At 41.5% G+C, this 18,911-nt stretch overlaps 1 protein-coding gene across 1 annotated transcript; it reads left to right on the forward strand.

The window, feature by feature from the left end:
• Nucleotides 1–10,889: 10,889 nt before the first annotated feature.
• On the forward strand, nucleotides 10,890–17,381 carry YTHDF2 (YTH N6-methyladenosine RNA binding protein 2). Its single transcript, XM_007935833.2, is given in 5 exon segments — nucleotides 10,890–10,916; nucleotides 11,424–11,448; nucleotides 12,028–12,107; nucleotides 15,799–17,356; nucleotides 17,359–17,381. Coding segments are annotated over 5 exon segments (1,713 nt in total).
• The last annotated feature ends 1,530 nt before the right edge of the window (nucleotides 17,382–18,911 follow it).

An 18,911-nucleotide genomic window follows, 5' to 3' on the forward strand; every position in this document is an offset into this window, starting at 1 on the left:
GTCTCTGGTTCCCTGTTTACAATCTTGTAAGCTTATTTTACTTTGGATATGTCCATAGCTGTGCTTTCTGGGTTATGTTATCTTGTATATTAATGGTTGGTTGGTTGGTTGCTATTTTTGGTTCTCTGTTCAAAGGACTCCCTTTAGTATCTCTTGTAAGGTTGGTCTGGTTTTAACAAATTCCCTTAATTTCTGCTTAGCTGGAAATCTCCTAATTTTACCCTCATATTTGAGGGACAGTTTTGCCATGGTTGAAAATTTTTCTCTTTCAGGGTTTTATATATACCATCCCATTGCCTTCTCATTTGTATTGTTTCTGCTGAGAAATCAGAGCTTATTCTTACTGGCTGTCCTTTGTAAGTAACTTTTTGTTTTTCCTATGCTGCTTTCAGGATTCTGTCTTTGTCTTTGGTTTTGATGAGTTTGATGATGATATGCCTTGGTGATTGTCTTTTAGGGTCTATCCTGTTTGAGGTTCATTGGACTTCCTGAATGGATATATAATGGGTATATTCTCATCTTTAATCATATCAAGGAAGTTCTCTTCCAACAAATCTTGGACAATTTTCTCAGTAGTTTTATTTTTCTCTTCCTGTTCTGGAATCCAATGACACGTAGGTTATTCCTTTTGATGGTATCCCACATGAACCTTAGGCTTTCTCCATTTTGTTTTGATCTTTTTTATGATTGATCCCTTTCCAAAGAAGTATTTAGGTATTTGTCTTCAATCTCATTAATTCTATCTTCCATTGCATCAATTCTACTCCTTTGCCCTTTCAATGTATTATCTATTTCTAACAATTTGGTATTAATCTTCTGGATTTCTATCTGTAGATTTAGAATCATTTCTAATTTTTCATTTGTTTTGTCATTTTGTTCTTGTATTTTCTTCCAAAATTCTTCTAGAGATTTGTCTGTGTTTTCCTTGATCTGTCCTCAATCCTGTAAAGATACCTAAATATAATTATTTTGAATTCCTTTTCCAGGAGTTCCAATGCTGCTTCTTCCTCAGGGATGTGTCCTGGGTCTATATCCTGCTTCCTTGTTTCTACCACTTTATCTTGCTTCTTTGTGTGGACTGTGATGGTCTGTTGTCTCCAAGACATTGTGACATTTTTGTATTTAGATCTCTGTTAACTGTTTGTGAAGAGCAGCTAAGGGTGAGTCAGGGTCTTCATGGGGTTGTTTATCATAGCCCCATTGGTGGAGTAGGAGGTGGTGACTCTCATTCAGTAAATGGATGTGCAGAAGTTGTGGTTGTAGTTGTGTCATATGGGGACTGTTGCTGTCTCCCACTCTGTTAGACAAAAATAACAATTGAATAACCATCAAAAAAGTAAAAGCAAATGGACAAAAAACACACTGTGTAATCACACAGGAACAGTAACGAAAAAAGAGAAAAGGGAAAAAAACAAAAACAAAACAGAACAAAAAACACCACAATATCTGGGGAGAGGACAATAAGAGAAAAACATAGAGAAGGAGAATAATGAAGGAAAAAATGGGAAAAGCTTGAAAAGAAAAACAAGGAATGTGGTTACCCACAAGAAAGGAAAAAAAAAAAAAAATTGGAACTAGGAACAAGGAAAAGAAAAAAAGCTGAAAACTAGAACCTGGGAAGGGAAGAATAAAGAATCATAATTAAAAGGACAAAAGTAATAGTGGTGGTAGTAGTTTTAAAACAGACAAAAACAAACTAACTAAAAAAAAAGAAAAAAAAAAAAATCTAGACAAGGCAGGGCAGGGCACCCAGGCTCCGTTGGAGCACACAGACTAGGATGGAATTCCTTCCAGCCTAGAAGGTGGGTGGGAGTGAGGGATGGCTGCACCTCTGTTCACCAAGAGGGTGTGAGATATAAGAGAAACAATGGGAATGTTGCATCTTTCCAGTAGTCCATGCGTTCAGGATGTCTTTGAGGTTTCCAGCAAGCAGAGCCTGTTCTTAAGTCCTTGGAATCTGGGAGAACACTGTTGCTTTAAACATCCAAAATGGTCAAGCTGCTTGTAAACATTCAAAATGGTTGCACCCTCCAGACAGGCAAAAGTTCACAGCTCAGCCCGCCTTCCTCTTTGCTGCTTCTCCTTTTATTCCTCAGCCACCAGAGCAGTCCTCCGTGCAGTCCCTGGCTAGCAAGTCTGATTTTTAGGTTAATTCTTAGGTCCTACCACCACTTGGCAATATCCAAGCTGTCTGTGCTGTCAGGATCGCTGCCAGATTTCGGCTCCGTATATCTCCTTTTTTGGTATTTTCATGCAAATTATTCTGCTAGTTGGAGTTTAGTGCACTTCTATATCCTTCCCTTCAGGGCTCAGGGGTCCAGGATTATCTTCTATATCTGTGTTAATTGGTTCCCCTTTTCTTTGTTGAAGAGGGTCTCTGCAGTCTTTCTGCCTATTCCACCATCTTACCAGAACCCCATATAGGGTCACAGCTCTTCTCAGACTGGATCTGAGCTTGCTTCAGTGCTACAACCTGCCCCTATATTATTTTTCCCTGCCATTGCAGCTATTGCTGACAACAGAAATCAAAGAATTGTAAGTCTCATCCTTTCCTTATCACTCTGTATCTCCATATGCATGTAGTGCCAAAGGCATTTGACTGCTAACCAGAACACTGGTGGTTCAAAGTCACCAGCCACTCCTCAGAAGGAAGATTGAGTAATCTACTTCCGTAGATATACCACCTGGGAAATGCAAAGATGAGTTGCTATGAGTCAAATCAACCTGATGGCAGTGAGTGAGTTAGCTAATTCCCCAGTAGTTAGATCCACCATTCCTAAATCCCATGAATAGCTTTTGCGGTGGGTAACTGATCTCAACAAAAAGTTGCTTCAATCCATGAGTTTTTTTTTTTTAATGCCATGCAGATATCAAAGTTTTCTCATTCTCTCATTTATCCCTTTCCCCCAAAACCACATATTCCAATGAGTCTGGGTCAGCACAGTAAATCCCACTTCTGACACCAACCGCTCAAATAATTTCCTTTAGAGGGATAAGCACAATGCTGGTCCCTATGAGGTGGTGGTTAAAGTTGTCCCAAGAGTCCAACTTTTCCAAACTGCTGTACCATTCCATCATCTCTAAATCATCTCCTCCTCCTCCCCTCAGTACTCTCCCTCCTATCATAGGGTTCCTTATTTCACTGTAACATCTCACAGAATTCACAAACTGCCAAGGAAAGAGCTCACATGGTGGTAGAGGTTGGCAAGTCCCAAGTCCATAGGTAGATATGAAAGATTTTACCCATAGCATGGTTACAGGGGCTGGTGAACCCAAATTGGTGGATCAGTTGACTAGTTGCTGTCTCAAATCCAGGGATGAGATGATGACAAACCAAATGCAGGACTGGAGCAAGAGAATTTTCCGAGAACATTCACATATATACTCTTAAGGAAACTAATGGTGGTGACTTGAGTTACACCCTCCAGCAAGGTGGGACTCAAGATATATCCCTCCCTATAACAGGGGAAAAGAGACCCCATATTCAAATAGGTTCAATAGAGACACTTTTATTAAGTCTTGCACAGGACAAAGACAAGACAATCATTCAGGTTGAGCGAAACCATCAGTGTGTACACAATACAGAAAGCTGAATGGAATCCACTGAGTCATGACAGGACTCAAGATACATCCCACCCTAAACAGACATAGAGACTAGGATTTATAGTACATTACAAAATGGAGGATGATAGCTAGAAGTATCATATCATGCAATTCATTGCACTGCACCTACAAATCTCCTCCAGTGTTCTCTATCCCAGAAAATGGCATTTTATTAGCCCAATTATTCCAATCAAACCGGGTATCATCCTTGAAACTTCCTTCTCCTTTAGTGGCAACCCCCCATCTCCAATCAATCATCAAAACCTCTAATTTTACTTCTTGAAACTGCCATATTTTGTCCACTTCTCACTTTCTTCACTGATATATAAGACCATGCCATCATCATTATTACCATTATTTTACTTTTTACTGTGGTGAAAGTATACATTACAAACTAGTCACCAATTCAACTATTTCTACAAGTACAATTCAATGACATTGATTAGTTCTTCATGTTGTTCAGCCATTCACTGTCCTTTTTCAAGTTATTCCACCACTATTAACATTAGCTCAATGCCCCCAAGTGAAAGCACTGCCTTCCCCCTTCCTCTTACTCATAGTAGCCACTAATCATCTTTGGTTTCTGTCTATTTGCTTATTTTATATAAGTGAGAACATATACAGTATTTGTCCCTTTACAACTGACTTATTTTGCTCAGTGTTATGCGTGCAAGGCTCATCTATGTTCTGGCATGTATAAGGACTCAATTCTCTTTATGGCTGAGTAATATTCCATTGTATGTGTATATCACATTTTGTTTATCCATTCATTTGTTGAAGGACATCTAGATTGTTTCCAACTTTTGACTATTGTGAAAAGTGCTGCAATGGACTTTGGTGTATAGGTTTCTTTTTGCATTCCACCACCATTATTTTTTGCTTAAATTTCTTGTAATAAGCTTCTAACTCCTAATCTACTCTCTTCCAAAACTCCTAAATCTATTTTCCACACTGCAATGAGAAAGAAATTCTTAAAACATAAACCTGTACATGCTACCCTCCTATTTAATCCTTCATTAGTTGATCATTATTTGTAGGCTAACACTAAAGTCCTTATTTTTGTCCTTACTGTCCAATTTTTTGGTCTAATCTAGTGTCACTCTCTCTCATTATTAATTAGTCATGCTGTCCTTTCAATTCCTTATTAGTGTCGAGCTCCTCCCTCACTTAGGGCCTTTGCACATATTATTCCCTAGATTCCTTTCCCTTCTTCTTCTTCCTTTTTTTTTTAAACACTTTTTATTGTGATTTGGGTGATTTTATAGAGTAGATTTGTTTTACATTCAACAGTTCATACATGTTTTGTGTTGTGACTCTGGTTACATGCCCCACAGTGTATTAGCTCTCCTCCCACTTCTTCCCTGTTGTTACCCTTTCCAGGTTCTTTTTGCCAGTGCATTCCTGCCCTCTGAGATATCTCCCTGTGCACATGCTGCCCTTCTGATCTACCACGATTAATTGTTCTAAGGAGTGCATCTTTTTAGTGTAGTAGTTTGGGCACAGGCCTATTGTTTGGCTGGGAGTTAAGCCATGGGAGTGAGTTCAATTCCAGACCCTAAGGGTGACTTGGGGCCACAGTCTTGGGGGCTTCACTAGTCTCTATCTGACAATAAACTTGGTCTTTTTTCTGTTTTTAAATTTTGTCCCACATTTTTCCTCCCACTCTATTCAGGATCTCCAATTTTGATCCCTTTCCAAGTGGTTGGCACCATCTAGTTTTTCTGGTCTCAAGGACATATAGGCTGAGAATCCCAAGGTCCATTAGTCCTTTGGACTGTTTCCACGTGTCTTTGATTTTCTTTATTCTTCTTTCCTCTGGATGAGACCAATAGTTGCATCTTAGATGGCCGCTCACAAGCTTTTAAGACCCCAGTCACTACTCACCAAAGTAAGAGATGCACAATATTTTTGTGTACTATGTTGTGCCAGTTGAACTTGTTGTCCCTCGCAACCATGGTCCCCAGCCTATAGGCCCAGCAACTGATTCCCTCAAGGTGCTTAGTTGTGGCTAAGAAGTTATCCTGATTTTGCCCCGTTAGCTTTGTACTACATATGGATATTTTATAGGAGCTCTGATGGTGTAGTGCTTAAGGCACTTGATTGCTAACCAGAAGGCTGGAGGTTCAAACCCCTCAGGCAATCCTCACTGCCATCAAGTCAATTCTCACTCATAGTGACCCCTCCCCCCAACTGAAACTTTACAGAAGTAGATTGTTCCATCTTCCAGAGTATCAGAGTTGCTGGTGAGTTTGAACCACCAATCTTCTGGTTAACAGTCAAATGCCTTATGCACTGTACCACCAAAGTTCATGGGTATATTCGCATTGGCCTATGCTTACCTGCTCTTCTTGCCTGTCTGGCTATAATAAAATGCCATAGATTAGTATTTCCTATTACTGGGAGCTCTGGCAGCATAGTGGCTAAGACACTTGCCTGCTAACCAGACGGCTGGCGGTTCAAACCCACCAGCCACTCCTCGGAAGGAAGGTTGGGCATCCTACTTCCGTAGTGATACTGCCTCGGAAACCCAAGGAGGGGTCGCTATGAGTCGGGTTTGACTCGACGGCACAAAACAACAACACCAACAACATTACTGATAAAGGAGCTCTGGTAGCCTAGTGCCTATGGCATTTGACTGCTAACCAGAAGGCTGGCAGTTCAAACCCACCAGGCACTCCTCGGAAGGAAGGTTGGGCAATCTGCTTCCGTAATAATACTGCCTCAGAAGCCCAAGGAGGGGTCGCTATGAGTCGAGTCCGACTCAACAGCAAATAACAACAACATTACTGATAATGCTGTATTGTGTATGCAATAGTATTTGCCTTTGTTGTCTGTTCTTCGTGTTCTCTGAGTCTTCCTTTTCCTTCACGATACTGTGCTTGTTGCATTCTTTGATTCCTTTCCCTTCTTGCCTGGCCAATTTCTGGTTATCCTTTGGCCTTTGCTGCAAGAAACACTTCCCTGTACCCTTAAATAGACTAGGTCTGTCTGTACTTCCTCAATGTACTTTTCACACCTGTAATTAAATGATTATTTGAGTGACTATTTGATTACTGTCAGTTTCCCTGACTATAAATTTCAGAAGTGCTCTGTTTTAAGACTTCCCAGCAATTAGCACATCATGTGGCCCTCAGTGAATACCTGTTGAAACAGAGCTTGGATCCATGCAGTGGCAGCACTGAAACTAGGACCTAATCCATGTCCAGTATAGTGCATTTGTTATAAACTATGAGGGGTCTGTCTCTTTAAGATGATACCAGACACTGCAAGTTCTCCTCCTTCTTCCAGTGATAAAATGTATCAGTCTCCTGTGTTTGGTTTCTTCAAGGGCCTGTTAAAGCCAATCTGGTGAACTAATCCAGGTTTATAAATCATCCTTCCCCTAAGGGTATTTGCATTTTAATTGGGAACTCCTGAGAACAGTAGTTAATCCCTAAGGAACCAATCAAAATTTCAGACTCCAGGAAGATATTATTGGCAGGAGGGAATTTTCACTACCATTCTTTAATAGGCTTATAGGAAAGAAACCTACACTATACCAGACATGCATTAATTTTTTAAAAACTTTATTTTCACAAAAAGCCTGTTAGGTAGATATTATTATCCCATTTGTCAAATGAGAGAATCTAAAAGAAGTTTAGCAATTTACTTAATTACCTGATATTGCAAATCTGGTGGAGAGGATATGACTCCTGGCCCAATGTTTTTTTTTTTTTTTACATTGTATTGTGGTTTGGGTGAACATTTACAGAACAAATTAGTTTTCCATTCAACTTTATACACATTTTGTTTCATGACATTAGTTGCAATCCTCTCAGTGTAACAGCAGGCCTCCCATTTCCTCCCTGGGTTCTCTGTTTCCATTAGTCCCTCTTTCCTGCCTTTTGAACCTTGTTTTTGGGCAGATGCTGTCCTTTTGGTCTTCTATGGTTGATGTAATCCTCTTTTTACAATGTCATGCTGCCTCCCAGGGTAAGTGCAGGTAACCCCTTATACAGTTTACATATAGATTTGGGTCCTGGGGTTAACTGGCTATCATAAAAAAGGAAAAAGCAAAGTATTAGGTTTTTCTAAAAGGAAGTGAAACCTGATTAGGATAAGAAACAATACATGCAAGTAAGATTTTGCTGAAGATAATTAAAAAATGGTTGCAGTGGTACACGGACAGGGAACTGCCAGAAATTCAAGCTGTATTCAGAAGGACATGGAACGAGGGATATCATTGCTGTTGTTGGATCTTGGCTGAAAGCAAAGAATACAAGAAAGATGTTTACCTATGTTTTATTGACTATGCAAAGGCCCAACTGTGTGCATAATAACAAATTATGGATAACATTGTGAAGAATAGGAATTCCAGAACACTTAATTGTGCTCATGAGGAACCTGTACTTGGGCCACCAGGTAGTCATTTGAACAAAACAAGGGGATACTGAATGGTTTAAAATGAGGAAAGGTTTGTGTCAAGAAGAACGTGGCATCAGGATTGGAGGAAGGCTCATTAATAACTTGCGACATGCAGATGATACAACCTTGCTTGCTGAAAGTGAAGAAGACTTGAAGCACTTACTGATGAAGATCAAAGACTACAACCTTCAGTATGGATTACACCTCAAAAAAACCCTCACAACTGGACCAATAAGCAACATGATTAAAAAAAAAAGATTGAAGTTGTCAAGTATTTCACTTTACTTAGATCCACCATCAACGCCCATGGAAGTACTCACTAAAACTCACTGCTGTCAAGTCAATCCTGACTCATAGTGACCCCTCCTTGGGTTTCCAAGGCAGTATCTCTACCAAGTAGACTGCCCAATCCTCCTTCTGAGGAATGGCTGGTGGGTTTGAAGCACCAGGCCATGGAAGTAGCCATCAAGAAATCAAATGATGTATTGCATTTTCCAAATCTGCTGCCACAGACCTTGTTAAATAGTTAAAAAGCAAAGATATCAATTTAAGGACTAAGGTGGGCCTGACCCAAGCCGTGGTATTTTCATTTGCCTCATATGCATGCAACAGCTAGACAATGAATAAGGAAGACTGAAGAATTGATGCATCTGATTCAGGATGTTGGTGAAGAATATTGAATGTACCATGGCCTGCCAGAAGAACAAATAAATCTGTCTTGGAAGAAGTATAGTCAGCACCATCCTTAGAAGCAAGGATGGCAAGACTTCATCTCACGTACTTTGGGCGTGTTAGCAGGAGGGACCAGTTCCTGGAGAAGGACATCATGCTTGATAAAGTAGAGGGTCAGTGAAAAAGAGGAAGACCCTTAACAAGATGGACTGACACAGTGGCTGCAACAATGGGCTCATCCATAGAATGATTGTGAGGACGGAGCAGGATTGGACAGTGTTTCATTCCATTGTACATAGGGTTGCTGTGAGTTGGAACTGACTTGAGGACACTTAACAACAACATTATTAGGTTTCTTTTATTCCTCAGGTGGGGTCCGTGTTCCGAGATGACATTTTATCTTCTCCACTAAAAGCCCATCACACTGGGTGCCCAACCTACCCATTCTAACTGTAATTGTGAGTACACGTAGAAACAAAAAGTGTTCTCAGCTCTTCCAAGCAAAATGTGATGTAAAATCCAAGATGCTGTTATTTGTTCTACTACTGAGTCCACCAAAGCCTCTGGCATCCAGGGAGTGGATGAGTATCAGGTTGTCACTTAATAGTGCATTATTTATCTGTTTACAACTATTTGCTATAACAAAAGCTATTAGGAGATTGCTATTCTAGCATCAAATATCCTGCATAAATTGAGTTTGCCTCATATTAAAAATATTTCTGTCCATCTTTTGGATCTCTCCTGGATTCTGGTTCTTGAATACAGGATTTCTCCCATGGGATGGAGAGACATCATTTTGTCCTCTCAGGGTCACATTAAAGAAAAACCAAACCAAATTCACTGCCAGCAAGTCGGATCCGACTCATTGCGACCGCTCCTTCGGTTTCTGAGGCAGTATCACTATGGAAGTAGATTGCCCAATATTCCTTAGGAGGAGTGGCTGATGGGTTTGAATCACCAGCCTTCTAGGTTAGCAGTCAAAAGCCTTAGGGTCTACACTACCAGAGATCCTGTCTATTTAATGGCTTTGTGACTTTGAGCATATCATTTAACCTCTGTTAAATAACAGGGAAGGGGGGAGGGGAGGGGAGGGGAGGGGAAGGGGGGAGAGAGATTTTGAAGAGTTATTGAAAGGCTTCCATGTGTTTGAAAGCACCTAATAATAAAGCCTGGCACACAGCAGGTGTTGGAGTACCGCTAATTCCTTTCCTTCCCTGTCTTGAGGTCCATAGATTGATAGGTTCTGCGGACTCCTTAAAAGTACATGTAAAATTTTGTGTAGATGTGTGAAGCCTATTTTTCTTGGAATTAAAGTCCACAGTTTAACAGATCATCACGCAGGCCAGCGACATTCCTAAAAAGGAATTGTAGATTCTTCTTTCAGTGCTAAGAATTCAACCTCCTGCAAGGGACTAAGTTTATTGTGTATATATTTGCCCCTGTAGGCCTTTTTTGCAGTCGGCTAACTCTTTGTTATTACAGGAGGGTGATCAGGCTTCTTGTGAAGGGGCTTTTTTTCAGGGCATGACCCTCAAGAAGTTTCCCTGAGGGCCCTGTGACCCCTTTCCAGGTTTCTTCCCGAACGGAGCTGGGCTGTCATTTGCAGCTGGGAAGTAGGTTTATTTAAAGGTCTTTCGGGCTCCGGGGACAACTTCCTTACTTAGAAACCGGATTTTATGGTTTTTCTCAATCAAAAGCTACTCTCTCCAGGTGTTGGTCAAAACCGCGTGGTGCGACCCTGGTCGTCTCCACCCTCCTAGGCCCCTACCCTCCGGCGGTGGGTGCGGGGAGGCCGTGTGCGCACCCCTCCTGCTCCTCCGGTCCACCAGAGGGCGCCGCGGCCCCGTCTCTTCATTCCCGGGGTGCTTCGCGCCGAGCCCTTTCCGCGTGGGTGAGTGAATGTGAGAGTCAGCGTTCGCGCCGCGCGCGCTATCCTCCTCCGCCGCTCGGCGCCCTTACTTCGGCTGTGAGGGGCGGGCACGCGCGTAAAAGCATAGAGACGGGCGTTGAGCGCTACGCCTAGAGCGTCGCCGAGTCAGAGCCGGAGCCCGAGCCGCGCGCTGTGTCTCCGCTGCGTCCGCCGAGGCCCCCGAGTGTCAGGGACAAAAGCCGCCGCCGCGCCGCCTGCTCCTGCCGCCAGGGCTCATCCGCCGCCACCGTAGCCCTGAGGAGAGTCTGCCGCCTTCGCTACCCGTGAGGATCCGATAGCCATGTCGGCCAGCAGCCTCTTGGAGCAGGTACAGGCCCGGCCCGCATGCCTCGGCCATTGTGTGAGGCGGGAGGGAGCCTGACTAGGCCCGGGCCCGCTGCCCCTGGCCAGGCCGAGCCAAGGCGGCGCCTATCGCTGGCCGGGTATCGGGCCTCTTAGGCCGGCCGCGCCCAGCGCCTCGCCCTCAGCTTGTTCTCCCCGCTTCCTCCAGAGCCTCAGAGTCCACTGGCCGCCCCACGTTCTTCCTTCGCCTTATCGGGCCTCGTTTTTCTTCCTTGTTTCCTTCCTTTTCCTTGAAGCTCCGGTCCTCTCGCGTTGTTGTTGCTGCGGCCCCCGCTTTTTCTTCCTGGCCCCGCGGGCCTAGCGCTTTTTTTTTCCCCGCCTCCCGCTTTCAACCTCCCCCTCACCACCATTCCTGACGCCTCTCCTTAGGCCTGCTCCTTTATTTTCTTTCGGGCCCTGATTTAATTTGTCTTTCCTTTTGCATGTCTTCCCTGGACAACCTGCTGCTCGGCGACGTCTCCTTCATCCGCAGAGACCAAAAGGTCAAGGAAACAAAGGTGAGTCTAGCTCCGCCGGTGGCCCTGAGCCGGGAGGGGGATGCCGAGTAGTAAGGGCGGGGTCTCCGGCTGGCGCCCCTGGGAGAGGACCTTTCGGAAGCCGCCTGGTTCGCAGGTGTCTTACACTTAAGTGTTTGACCCCTTTGGTGTGTTCTTGCAGCTGGCGAACAGCTTTTTAGTGAACAAGGAGTAATTCATTCAGGGTGGGGGTGGATTCGGTTTTGAAATGTCCCAGGTCCTTAGTTTCCTGTAGGTCTTAGAGGCCTTTGTTTTTCATCCTCGTGGATCACTCTCTGGAAGTACTCACATGTATGGGGGAGGGGAAGCGGGAGGGAATGGAAATCTAGAGGAGCCAGTAAAATGACCTTTTTAAGATCAACTTGCTCTGGGTGGAGGGAAACATTTTCACTAAGAATATTGCTCAGCATTCATTCTTCTCTGCTGTAGCCTTTTGAAATTCAAATTGACTTGCTTTGTTAGCTAATAAGATGTTTTTCTTGTTGGGATGTATTTCATTGAACTAGGAGGGAATCTGTAGGACTGAGACACTCCTGATTTGTTTTATTTGTTCCCTTTTAGTACAAAATGGATCTGTACATCAAAAGGATGGATTAAATGATGATGATTTTGAACCTTATTTGAGTCCACAGGCAAGGCCCGTGAGTAGTTAACCATTTAAATGTTTCATCAAAGTGTGTAGTATACTAGTAATCTTTCTCTGTTCTGTCTCAATAAATTTGATTTTCGGAGGATGACTTTCTTAAAATCTGTTAATGTGTTGTAAAACAATTATTACAAATGTTATGTTGTTGTTGTTATGTGCCGATGAGTGGGACCCACTCTTAGCGACCCTTCCTTGGGTTTCCGAGGCGGTATCACTATGGAAGTAGATTGCCCAACCTTCCTTCCCAGAAGTTGTTGGTGGGTTTGAACCACCAGCCTTCTGGTTAGCAGTCAAGTGCCTTAGGCACTATGCTACCAGAGCTCCCAGCTTGTGATGTTGTTGTTGTTGTTATGTGCCGTCGAGTCGGCCCCGACTCATAGCGACCCCTCCTTGGGTTTCCGAGGCAGTATCACTACGGAAGTAGGATTGCCCAACCTTCCTTCCGAGGAGTGGCTGGTGGGTTTGAACCACCAGCCGTCTGGTTAGCAGGCAAGTGCCTTAGCCACTATGCTACCAGAGCTCCCAGCTTGTGATAGGGACTGTTAAAACCCTTTCTCTATTGTCAGCAAACACACTGTGTTGTTGTAGGTGCCATTGAGTCAGTTCCAACTCATAGCAACCCTGCGCACAAAATAAAATTGCCTGATCCTGTGTCATCTTCGTTATGCTTGAGCCCATTGTTGCAGCCACTGTGTTAGTCAATCTTGTTAAGGGTCTTCCTCTTTTTTGCTTACGCTCTACTTTATCAAACATGACCTTCTTCAGGGCCTGGCTGGTCCTTCTTGATAACATGCCAAATAACATGAGATGAAGTCTTTACATTCTCCCTTCTAAAAAGCATACTGACTGTACTACTTTGAAGGCAGATTTGTTTGATCTTCTGGCAGTCATGGTATATTCAGTATTCTTTGCCAGTACTATAACTCAAAGGCATCATTTCTTTGGTCTTTGTTACTCACTGTCCAGCTTTTCACATGTGTATGAGGTCATTGAAAATACCATGGCTTGGGTCAGGTGCACCTTAATTCTCAAAGTGATGTCTTTATTTTTGAACACTATACACACGGTTCTCTTAGGTAATGCTGATAACTTTTTCAGTGTACTAACAGTAACATCTGTTTGCTTGATCGGATACCCATCCTCCTTACTGGGACTGTAGTAGTGCAAAACTTAAAAATGCTTTCTAGTGTTAAATATTCTGAGTTTTCACTACCAAAAACTTACCCTTAGGAAAATTGGATTAATGTGTGATGGGAAACAGTAATATAAAATCACTTGAACTATAGTGCTGCAAAACTGGTCATCTTCCTTTCTTTTGGTAACCAGTTAGTGGGTTCTTTGATTTCCATAACTATCTTGGAGTCTGAGTACTCTGTTTTGAGTTAAACTGTATTTACATCTATAAAGACCAACTTTGTGTAACTTTCATGGGGTGGTTCTGTGAGCTGTAGGATTTACAAAAATGGAAATAAAAGAAGATACCTTTCAGCACAAACTAAAGAAAGATCAGTGTGATTGAGGTTTTTGCCATGTAATCTGTCGTCTAATGGGAAGACTAGTTGCATGATAGTTAATAGATAAGCATGGCCTGTACATGTAAAAACTTGTTTTGATTTAGCAGCTCTTTTATATCATCATTCTGCATCTCAAAAATGTAGCTACCAAGTAGTAGTTAATAAATACAACTCTCCAGATTAATAAATCAAATATACAGTAGAAAATAGCACTTCTAAAATATCCTACAAGATCAAGAAGCTTGTGTAACATTTATGTAAATTCTAAATATACACTGCATGAATTATAGTTGGTCTTGAATAACTTGACATATTAGTGTATGCCCATATTTGAACCAGATTTTTACCTAAAACTTTTAGATCTCTGATGTAAATTCTCTGCACTGAAGAACAGAAACCACCTGGGCAAATGATTGAAAAAAGTTTTTGCAGAAGACAAGCCAGTTAATCAGGAAAAGGGGGAAGGAAATAGAGGAATGAGCTATTAATAAGTTCCTGCTATTGAAGTAGTTTGCTTACATAATCATTATAACAGTGATATAGTGGGTGCATTTAGAAACATAATTCTAGGCAGTTCTTGTAAAACATTTTGTAATTCAGATTTTTTAGCTCAGGGGCATGTGGGAGCCTGCCAGTTCAGGTGTAGGCATTCAGCTCTGTCTTGGCATAACCTGTGATATTAAGTGCATTTGATTTTTCTTTCTCCAATAAGCCAAAGCTTAAATGTCTTTGTTTAAAAAAGAAGTTTGAGAAAATACAACTCTTGGTTGAGTACAGGAAGACGGGTAACCTGATAATCTTTGTCTTTGTAAGTTGTAGTAAAGAGTAGATGTAGTCCAGAGTAATTCACCTACTTTCTTTCTAGTCAGTATTTTATTTTTTTATTGCCTTATTTTAGAATAATGCTTCAGGTTTAATTCATGAATTATTGACTGAACTTTTTATACATAATGGATTATTTGGGTCTGTTAAAATTTTAGTATTCAAGAAAAAAGACTTCTTAAATTTGAGAGGGTATGTGTGAGAACACTTAATTCTTTTTTAAAGAAAAAATTAAATTGGCAGAGAAAGCACCACCATTTTATCGAATTGCATTAGTTGAAAGATTTAGTCTTGTGTTTTAGTATCTAGGGAGAAGTACTATTGGCCATGGTATAATACAAATTTAGAGCTTAAGGTGGTTAATGGTCGTCCATATCTCTGAAGGATAGAATTTCCTATTGATTAATGGATTCTTAGATTACCATAATAGTTTTGGAGTTAGGCTCTCTTTTGAGTTGAGCTACATCTATGTTTTATACCTATGTCTGTATCTACAAGAAGTTAAAATGCTTTTCAGCTCAAGAGTGGTTTGGGGTTTTTGAATGTAATCTGTCTTCTGATGAGAAGACCAGTTACATATAAGTTCATATTCTTAGTTATATTTAGGATGATTTTTTTTGTAAAAGATAAAAGCTACAGTGTATTTAGAATTATTTTTCTAATGGAAAGGTCAGGAGTGCATTTCAGCTTACAGTCGTCATTAATTTTATAGGTGAAACAGAATAGGTTGCAACATTTCTTTTCCCCCTAGTTTTAAATCTTCTGGTAAACACTGCATTTTTTCACTAGTTTTAATTAAATAATGTCATTTATTGATTCTCCCAGATGGTTTGCCAAGAAGTGCACACTCTAAACTGGATTTAGTGAACCTTCCTTTTTGGTTTGTGGTTGAGGAATGTCTGCACAGATGTTTGAGCTCGATCATGAAATTTCCAGTATTTTGTTTGTTTTTCTAGTTTGATCTATTACAGTGCATTTTAGCAGGAAAATCTTGAACACTTCTCTGTTCTGCCAAAATTCTCCTTAAATCCAGAGAATAATTTTAATTGAAAATATCTTCTCAACACTTGTATAGATCAAAATTTAAAAACTGTGAAATGCTGAGTTCTTCCTTTTCTGAATCATAATGCTAAATATAAGGCCCACATTATCAGTAGATGCCAGTTTAAATGTTTAAACAGTTTTGTTAACAATACCAGTGACTTTATGGGAACAGACCATCTGAAACGTGCCATTCCTTTTTTGTACTAATGGCTGAAATAAGTGGGAGAAAGAATGTCCTGACTGTTATTTTACTTAATTTTTGTTTAATTTTAATTTATCTGCTGTTTTTTTCTTTTCCCTCCACAGAATAATGCATATACTGCCATGTCAGACTCCTACTTACCCAGTTACTACAGCCCTTCTATTGGCTTTTCCTATTCTTTGGGAGAAGCTGCTTGGTCTACTGGGGGTGACACAGCCATGCCCTATCTAACTTCTTACGGACAACTGAGCAACGGAGAGCCCCACTTCCTACCAGACGCCATGTTTGGGCAACCCGGAGCCCTAGGTAGCACTCCATTTCTTGGTCAACATGGTTTTAATTTCTTTCCCAGTGGGATTGACTTCTCAGCATGGGGAAATAACAGTTCTCAGGGACAGTCTACTCAGAGTTCTGGATATAGTAGCAATTACGCTTATGCACCTAGCTCCTTGGGTGGAGCCATGATTGATGGACAGTCAGCTTTTGCCAATGAGACCCTGAATAAGGCTCCTGGCATGAATACTATAGATCAAGGGATGGCAGCACTGAAGTTGGGTAGCACTGAAGTTGCAAGCAGTGTTCCAAAAGTTGTAGGTTCTGCTGTTGGTAGTGGGTCCATTACTAGTAACATCGTGGCTTCTAGTAGTTTGCCTCAAGCTACCATTGCTCCTCCAAAACCAGCATCTTGGGCTGATATTGCTAGCAAGCCTGCAAAACAGCAACCTAAGCTGAAGACCAAGAATGGCATTGCAGGGTCAAGTCTTCCACCACCTCCAATAAAGCATAACATGGATATTGGAACTTGGGATAACAAGGGTCCTGTGGCAAAAGCTCCCTCACAGGCTTTGGTTCAGAATATAGGTCAGCAGCCAACCCAGGGGTCTCCCCAGCCTGTAGGTCAGCAGGCTAACAATAGCCCACCAGTGGCTCAAGCTACAGTAGGGCAACAGACACAGCCATTGCCCCCACCTCCACCACAGCCTGCCCAGCTCTCAGTCCAGCAACAGGCAGCTCAGCCCTCTCGCTGGGTAGCACCTCGGAACCGTGGCAGTGGGTTTGGTCATAATGGGGTGGATGGTAATGGAGTAGGACAGTCTCAGGCCGGTTCTGGATCTGCTCCTTCAGAGCCCCACCCAGTGTTGGAGAAGCTGCGCTCCATTAATAACTATAACCCCAAGGATTTTGACTGGAATCTGAAACATGGCCGGGTTTTCATCATTAAGAGCTACTCTGAGGACGATATCCACCGTTCCATTAAATATAATATCTGGTGCAGCACAGAGCATGGTAATAAGAGACTGGATGCAGCTTACCGCTCCATGAACGGGAAAGGCCCCGTTTACTTGCTTTTCAGTGTCAACGGCAGTGGACACTTCTGTGGCGTTGCAGAAATGAAATCTGCTGTGGACTACAACACATGTGCAGGTGTGTGGTCCCAGGACAAATGGAAGGGTCGTTTTGATGTCAGGTGGATCTTTGTGAAGGACGTTCCCAATAGCCAACTGCGACACATTCGTCTAGAGAACAACGAGAATAAACCAGTGACCAACTCCAGGGACACTCAGGAAGTGCCTCTGGAAAAGGCTAAGCAGGTGTTGAAAATCATAGCCAGCTACAAGCACACCACTTCCATTTTTGATGACTTCTCACACTATGAGAAACGCCAAGAGGAAGAAGAAAGTGTTAAAAAGGTAATTAGCTTCCATTATTAAGATTTTTAGGGAAAGAGAAGGAGTTAGAACAAGAAAGGTATTACAGTAAACTGTTAGTAAAAGCTTTGTAAGTAATATACAGCTATTACTTAATTCAATGCTTTGTGGAAGTATAATTATTCTTACTGTTTGAATCCTAGTATGAAGAAATGTGGGAATAGTAGAGGTCAGAAATGTGGGCTTAAATTTAAAGAAAGAAACAATGCAGAGAAACTGAAATTACATGATGCAGAAAGAGGTGAAGATGTGAAGAATGAATCTGAAAGAAACGCAAAGGGAGTATTTGAAGTGATAGAGTCGATTAGGAAAACACTGTGGCCATATTATGATGGGAAAAAAGTTCTGTTGGTGTTAACTTTTGGTCTGACTGAGGTACTGTGGTTATTTTCAGGAGTTGATGTGTCACCAAACAAACCCTGAAATCCCTTTTCTACCTGCCTGTGACAACTGGTAGTGTTAAGGATCTTTTTTCCCAGCACTTGTTTCCTTGGTCCTATCTTTCGTGGTGTGTAGCTTGTGTTTTTTTTCCTAAGTCTTCTGTTAAAAGAGTTAAATGTTTAAATATAAGCCTTGGGAAACTCAGAAAAGAACTGTTCTCTTGCTCTTAATTTTATTGTATTCCTGAAAGATCGCTTTCCACTGATACCCTCTGTAAGAAGTGAAAGAAATATATCCATCCCCCCAAGTCTTGGGTGAGTGAGGAAGAATGGGTTCAAATTAAAATAGTTGAACTAATTTGAAAGAGTTGGTATTGCTTGCTCTGCAGGTATTGAATCAACATAAACTTTGGGACCCTAAGAAAAACAGGAAGAAACTGGTTGGGAAAGATCATATAGTAGTCAGAACTTAAGCGTACTTACAATGTTGGAAGGAAGTAAATGAAAAATGGTCAAGTAGAAAAAAAATTGGTGTTAGTGATAGAATCCTAAACTATTTAACCTCAGTTGTAAAATATCAAACCTGAGAGGCTTATGTGAATATATTTTCTTTAAGTTTGTCATGAATTCATAGGGATCTTGGATATTTGGTCTAGGATCTGAAGTGCACTGTTAGATCTCTGTGAAGACTCCTTTGTTTTTTAAGCAGCAGAAGAGTTCTTGGGTAAATCCTCCGATCTCCATAACGTTTAGGTCTGAGGTACATAAATCTTTGTTCTAAAGCAGGACAGTTGCCATCTTACCTCCTACTATGTACAGACAAATAAGAAATTGATATGAAAAATACTGGGGATAGAAAGCCAGATTATTGAAAAGTTGGCTGTCAGAAAAACTTTATCCTTTTTGATAGTCCTTTAAATGTCCCTCTCCAAAGTTTAACAGTTCAGTTTAAAATCTACCATAATCTTGTAGAACTGTATAGTTCATGATTTTTTTTTTTTTTTTAGGATTTGGGTGAAGATTTACAGAGTAAATTCACTTTTCATACAGCAGTTCACATATACTTTGTCTCATGTCATTGACCAAAATTTACAATGCAGCAGCTCCCCTCCCACTTCCTCCCCAAGT

The sequence above is a fragment of the Orycteropus afer genome, unplaced genomic scaffold (genome assembly GCF_000298275.1).
Source record: "Orycteropus afer afer isolate SDZICR_OR568_19922 unplaced genomic scaffold, OryAfe1.0 scaffold00031, whole genome shotgun sequence".
Taxonomy (NCBI): domain Eukaryota; kingdom Metazoa; phylum Chordata; class Mammalia; order Tubulidentata; family Orycteropodidae; genus Orycteropus; species Orycteropus afer.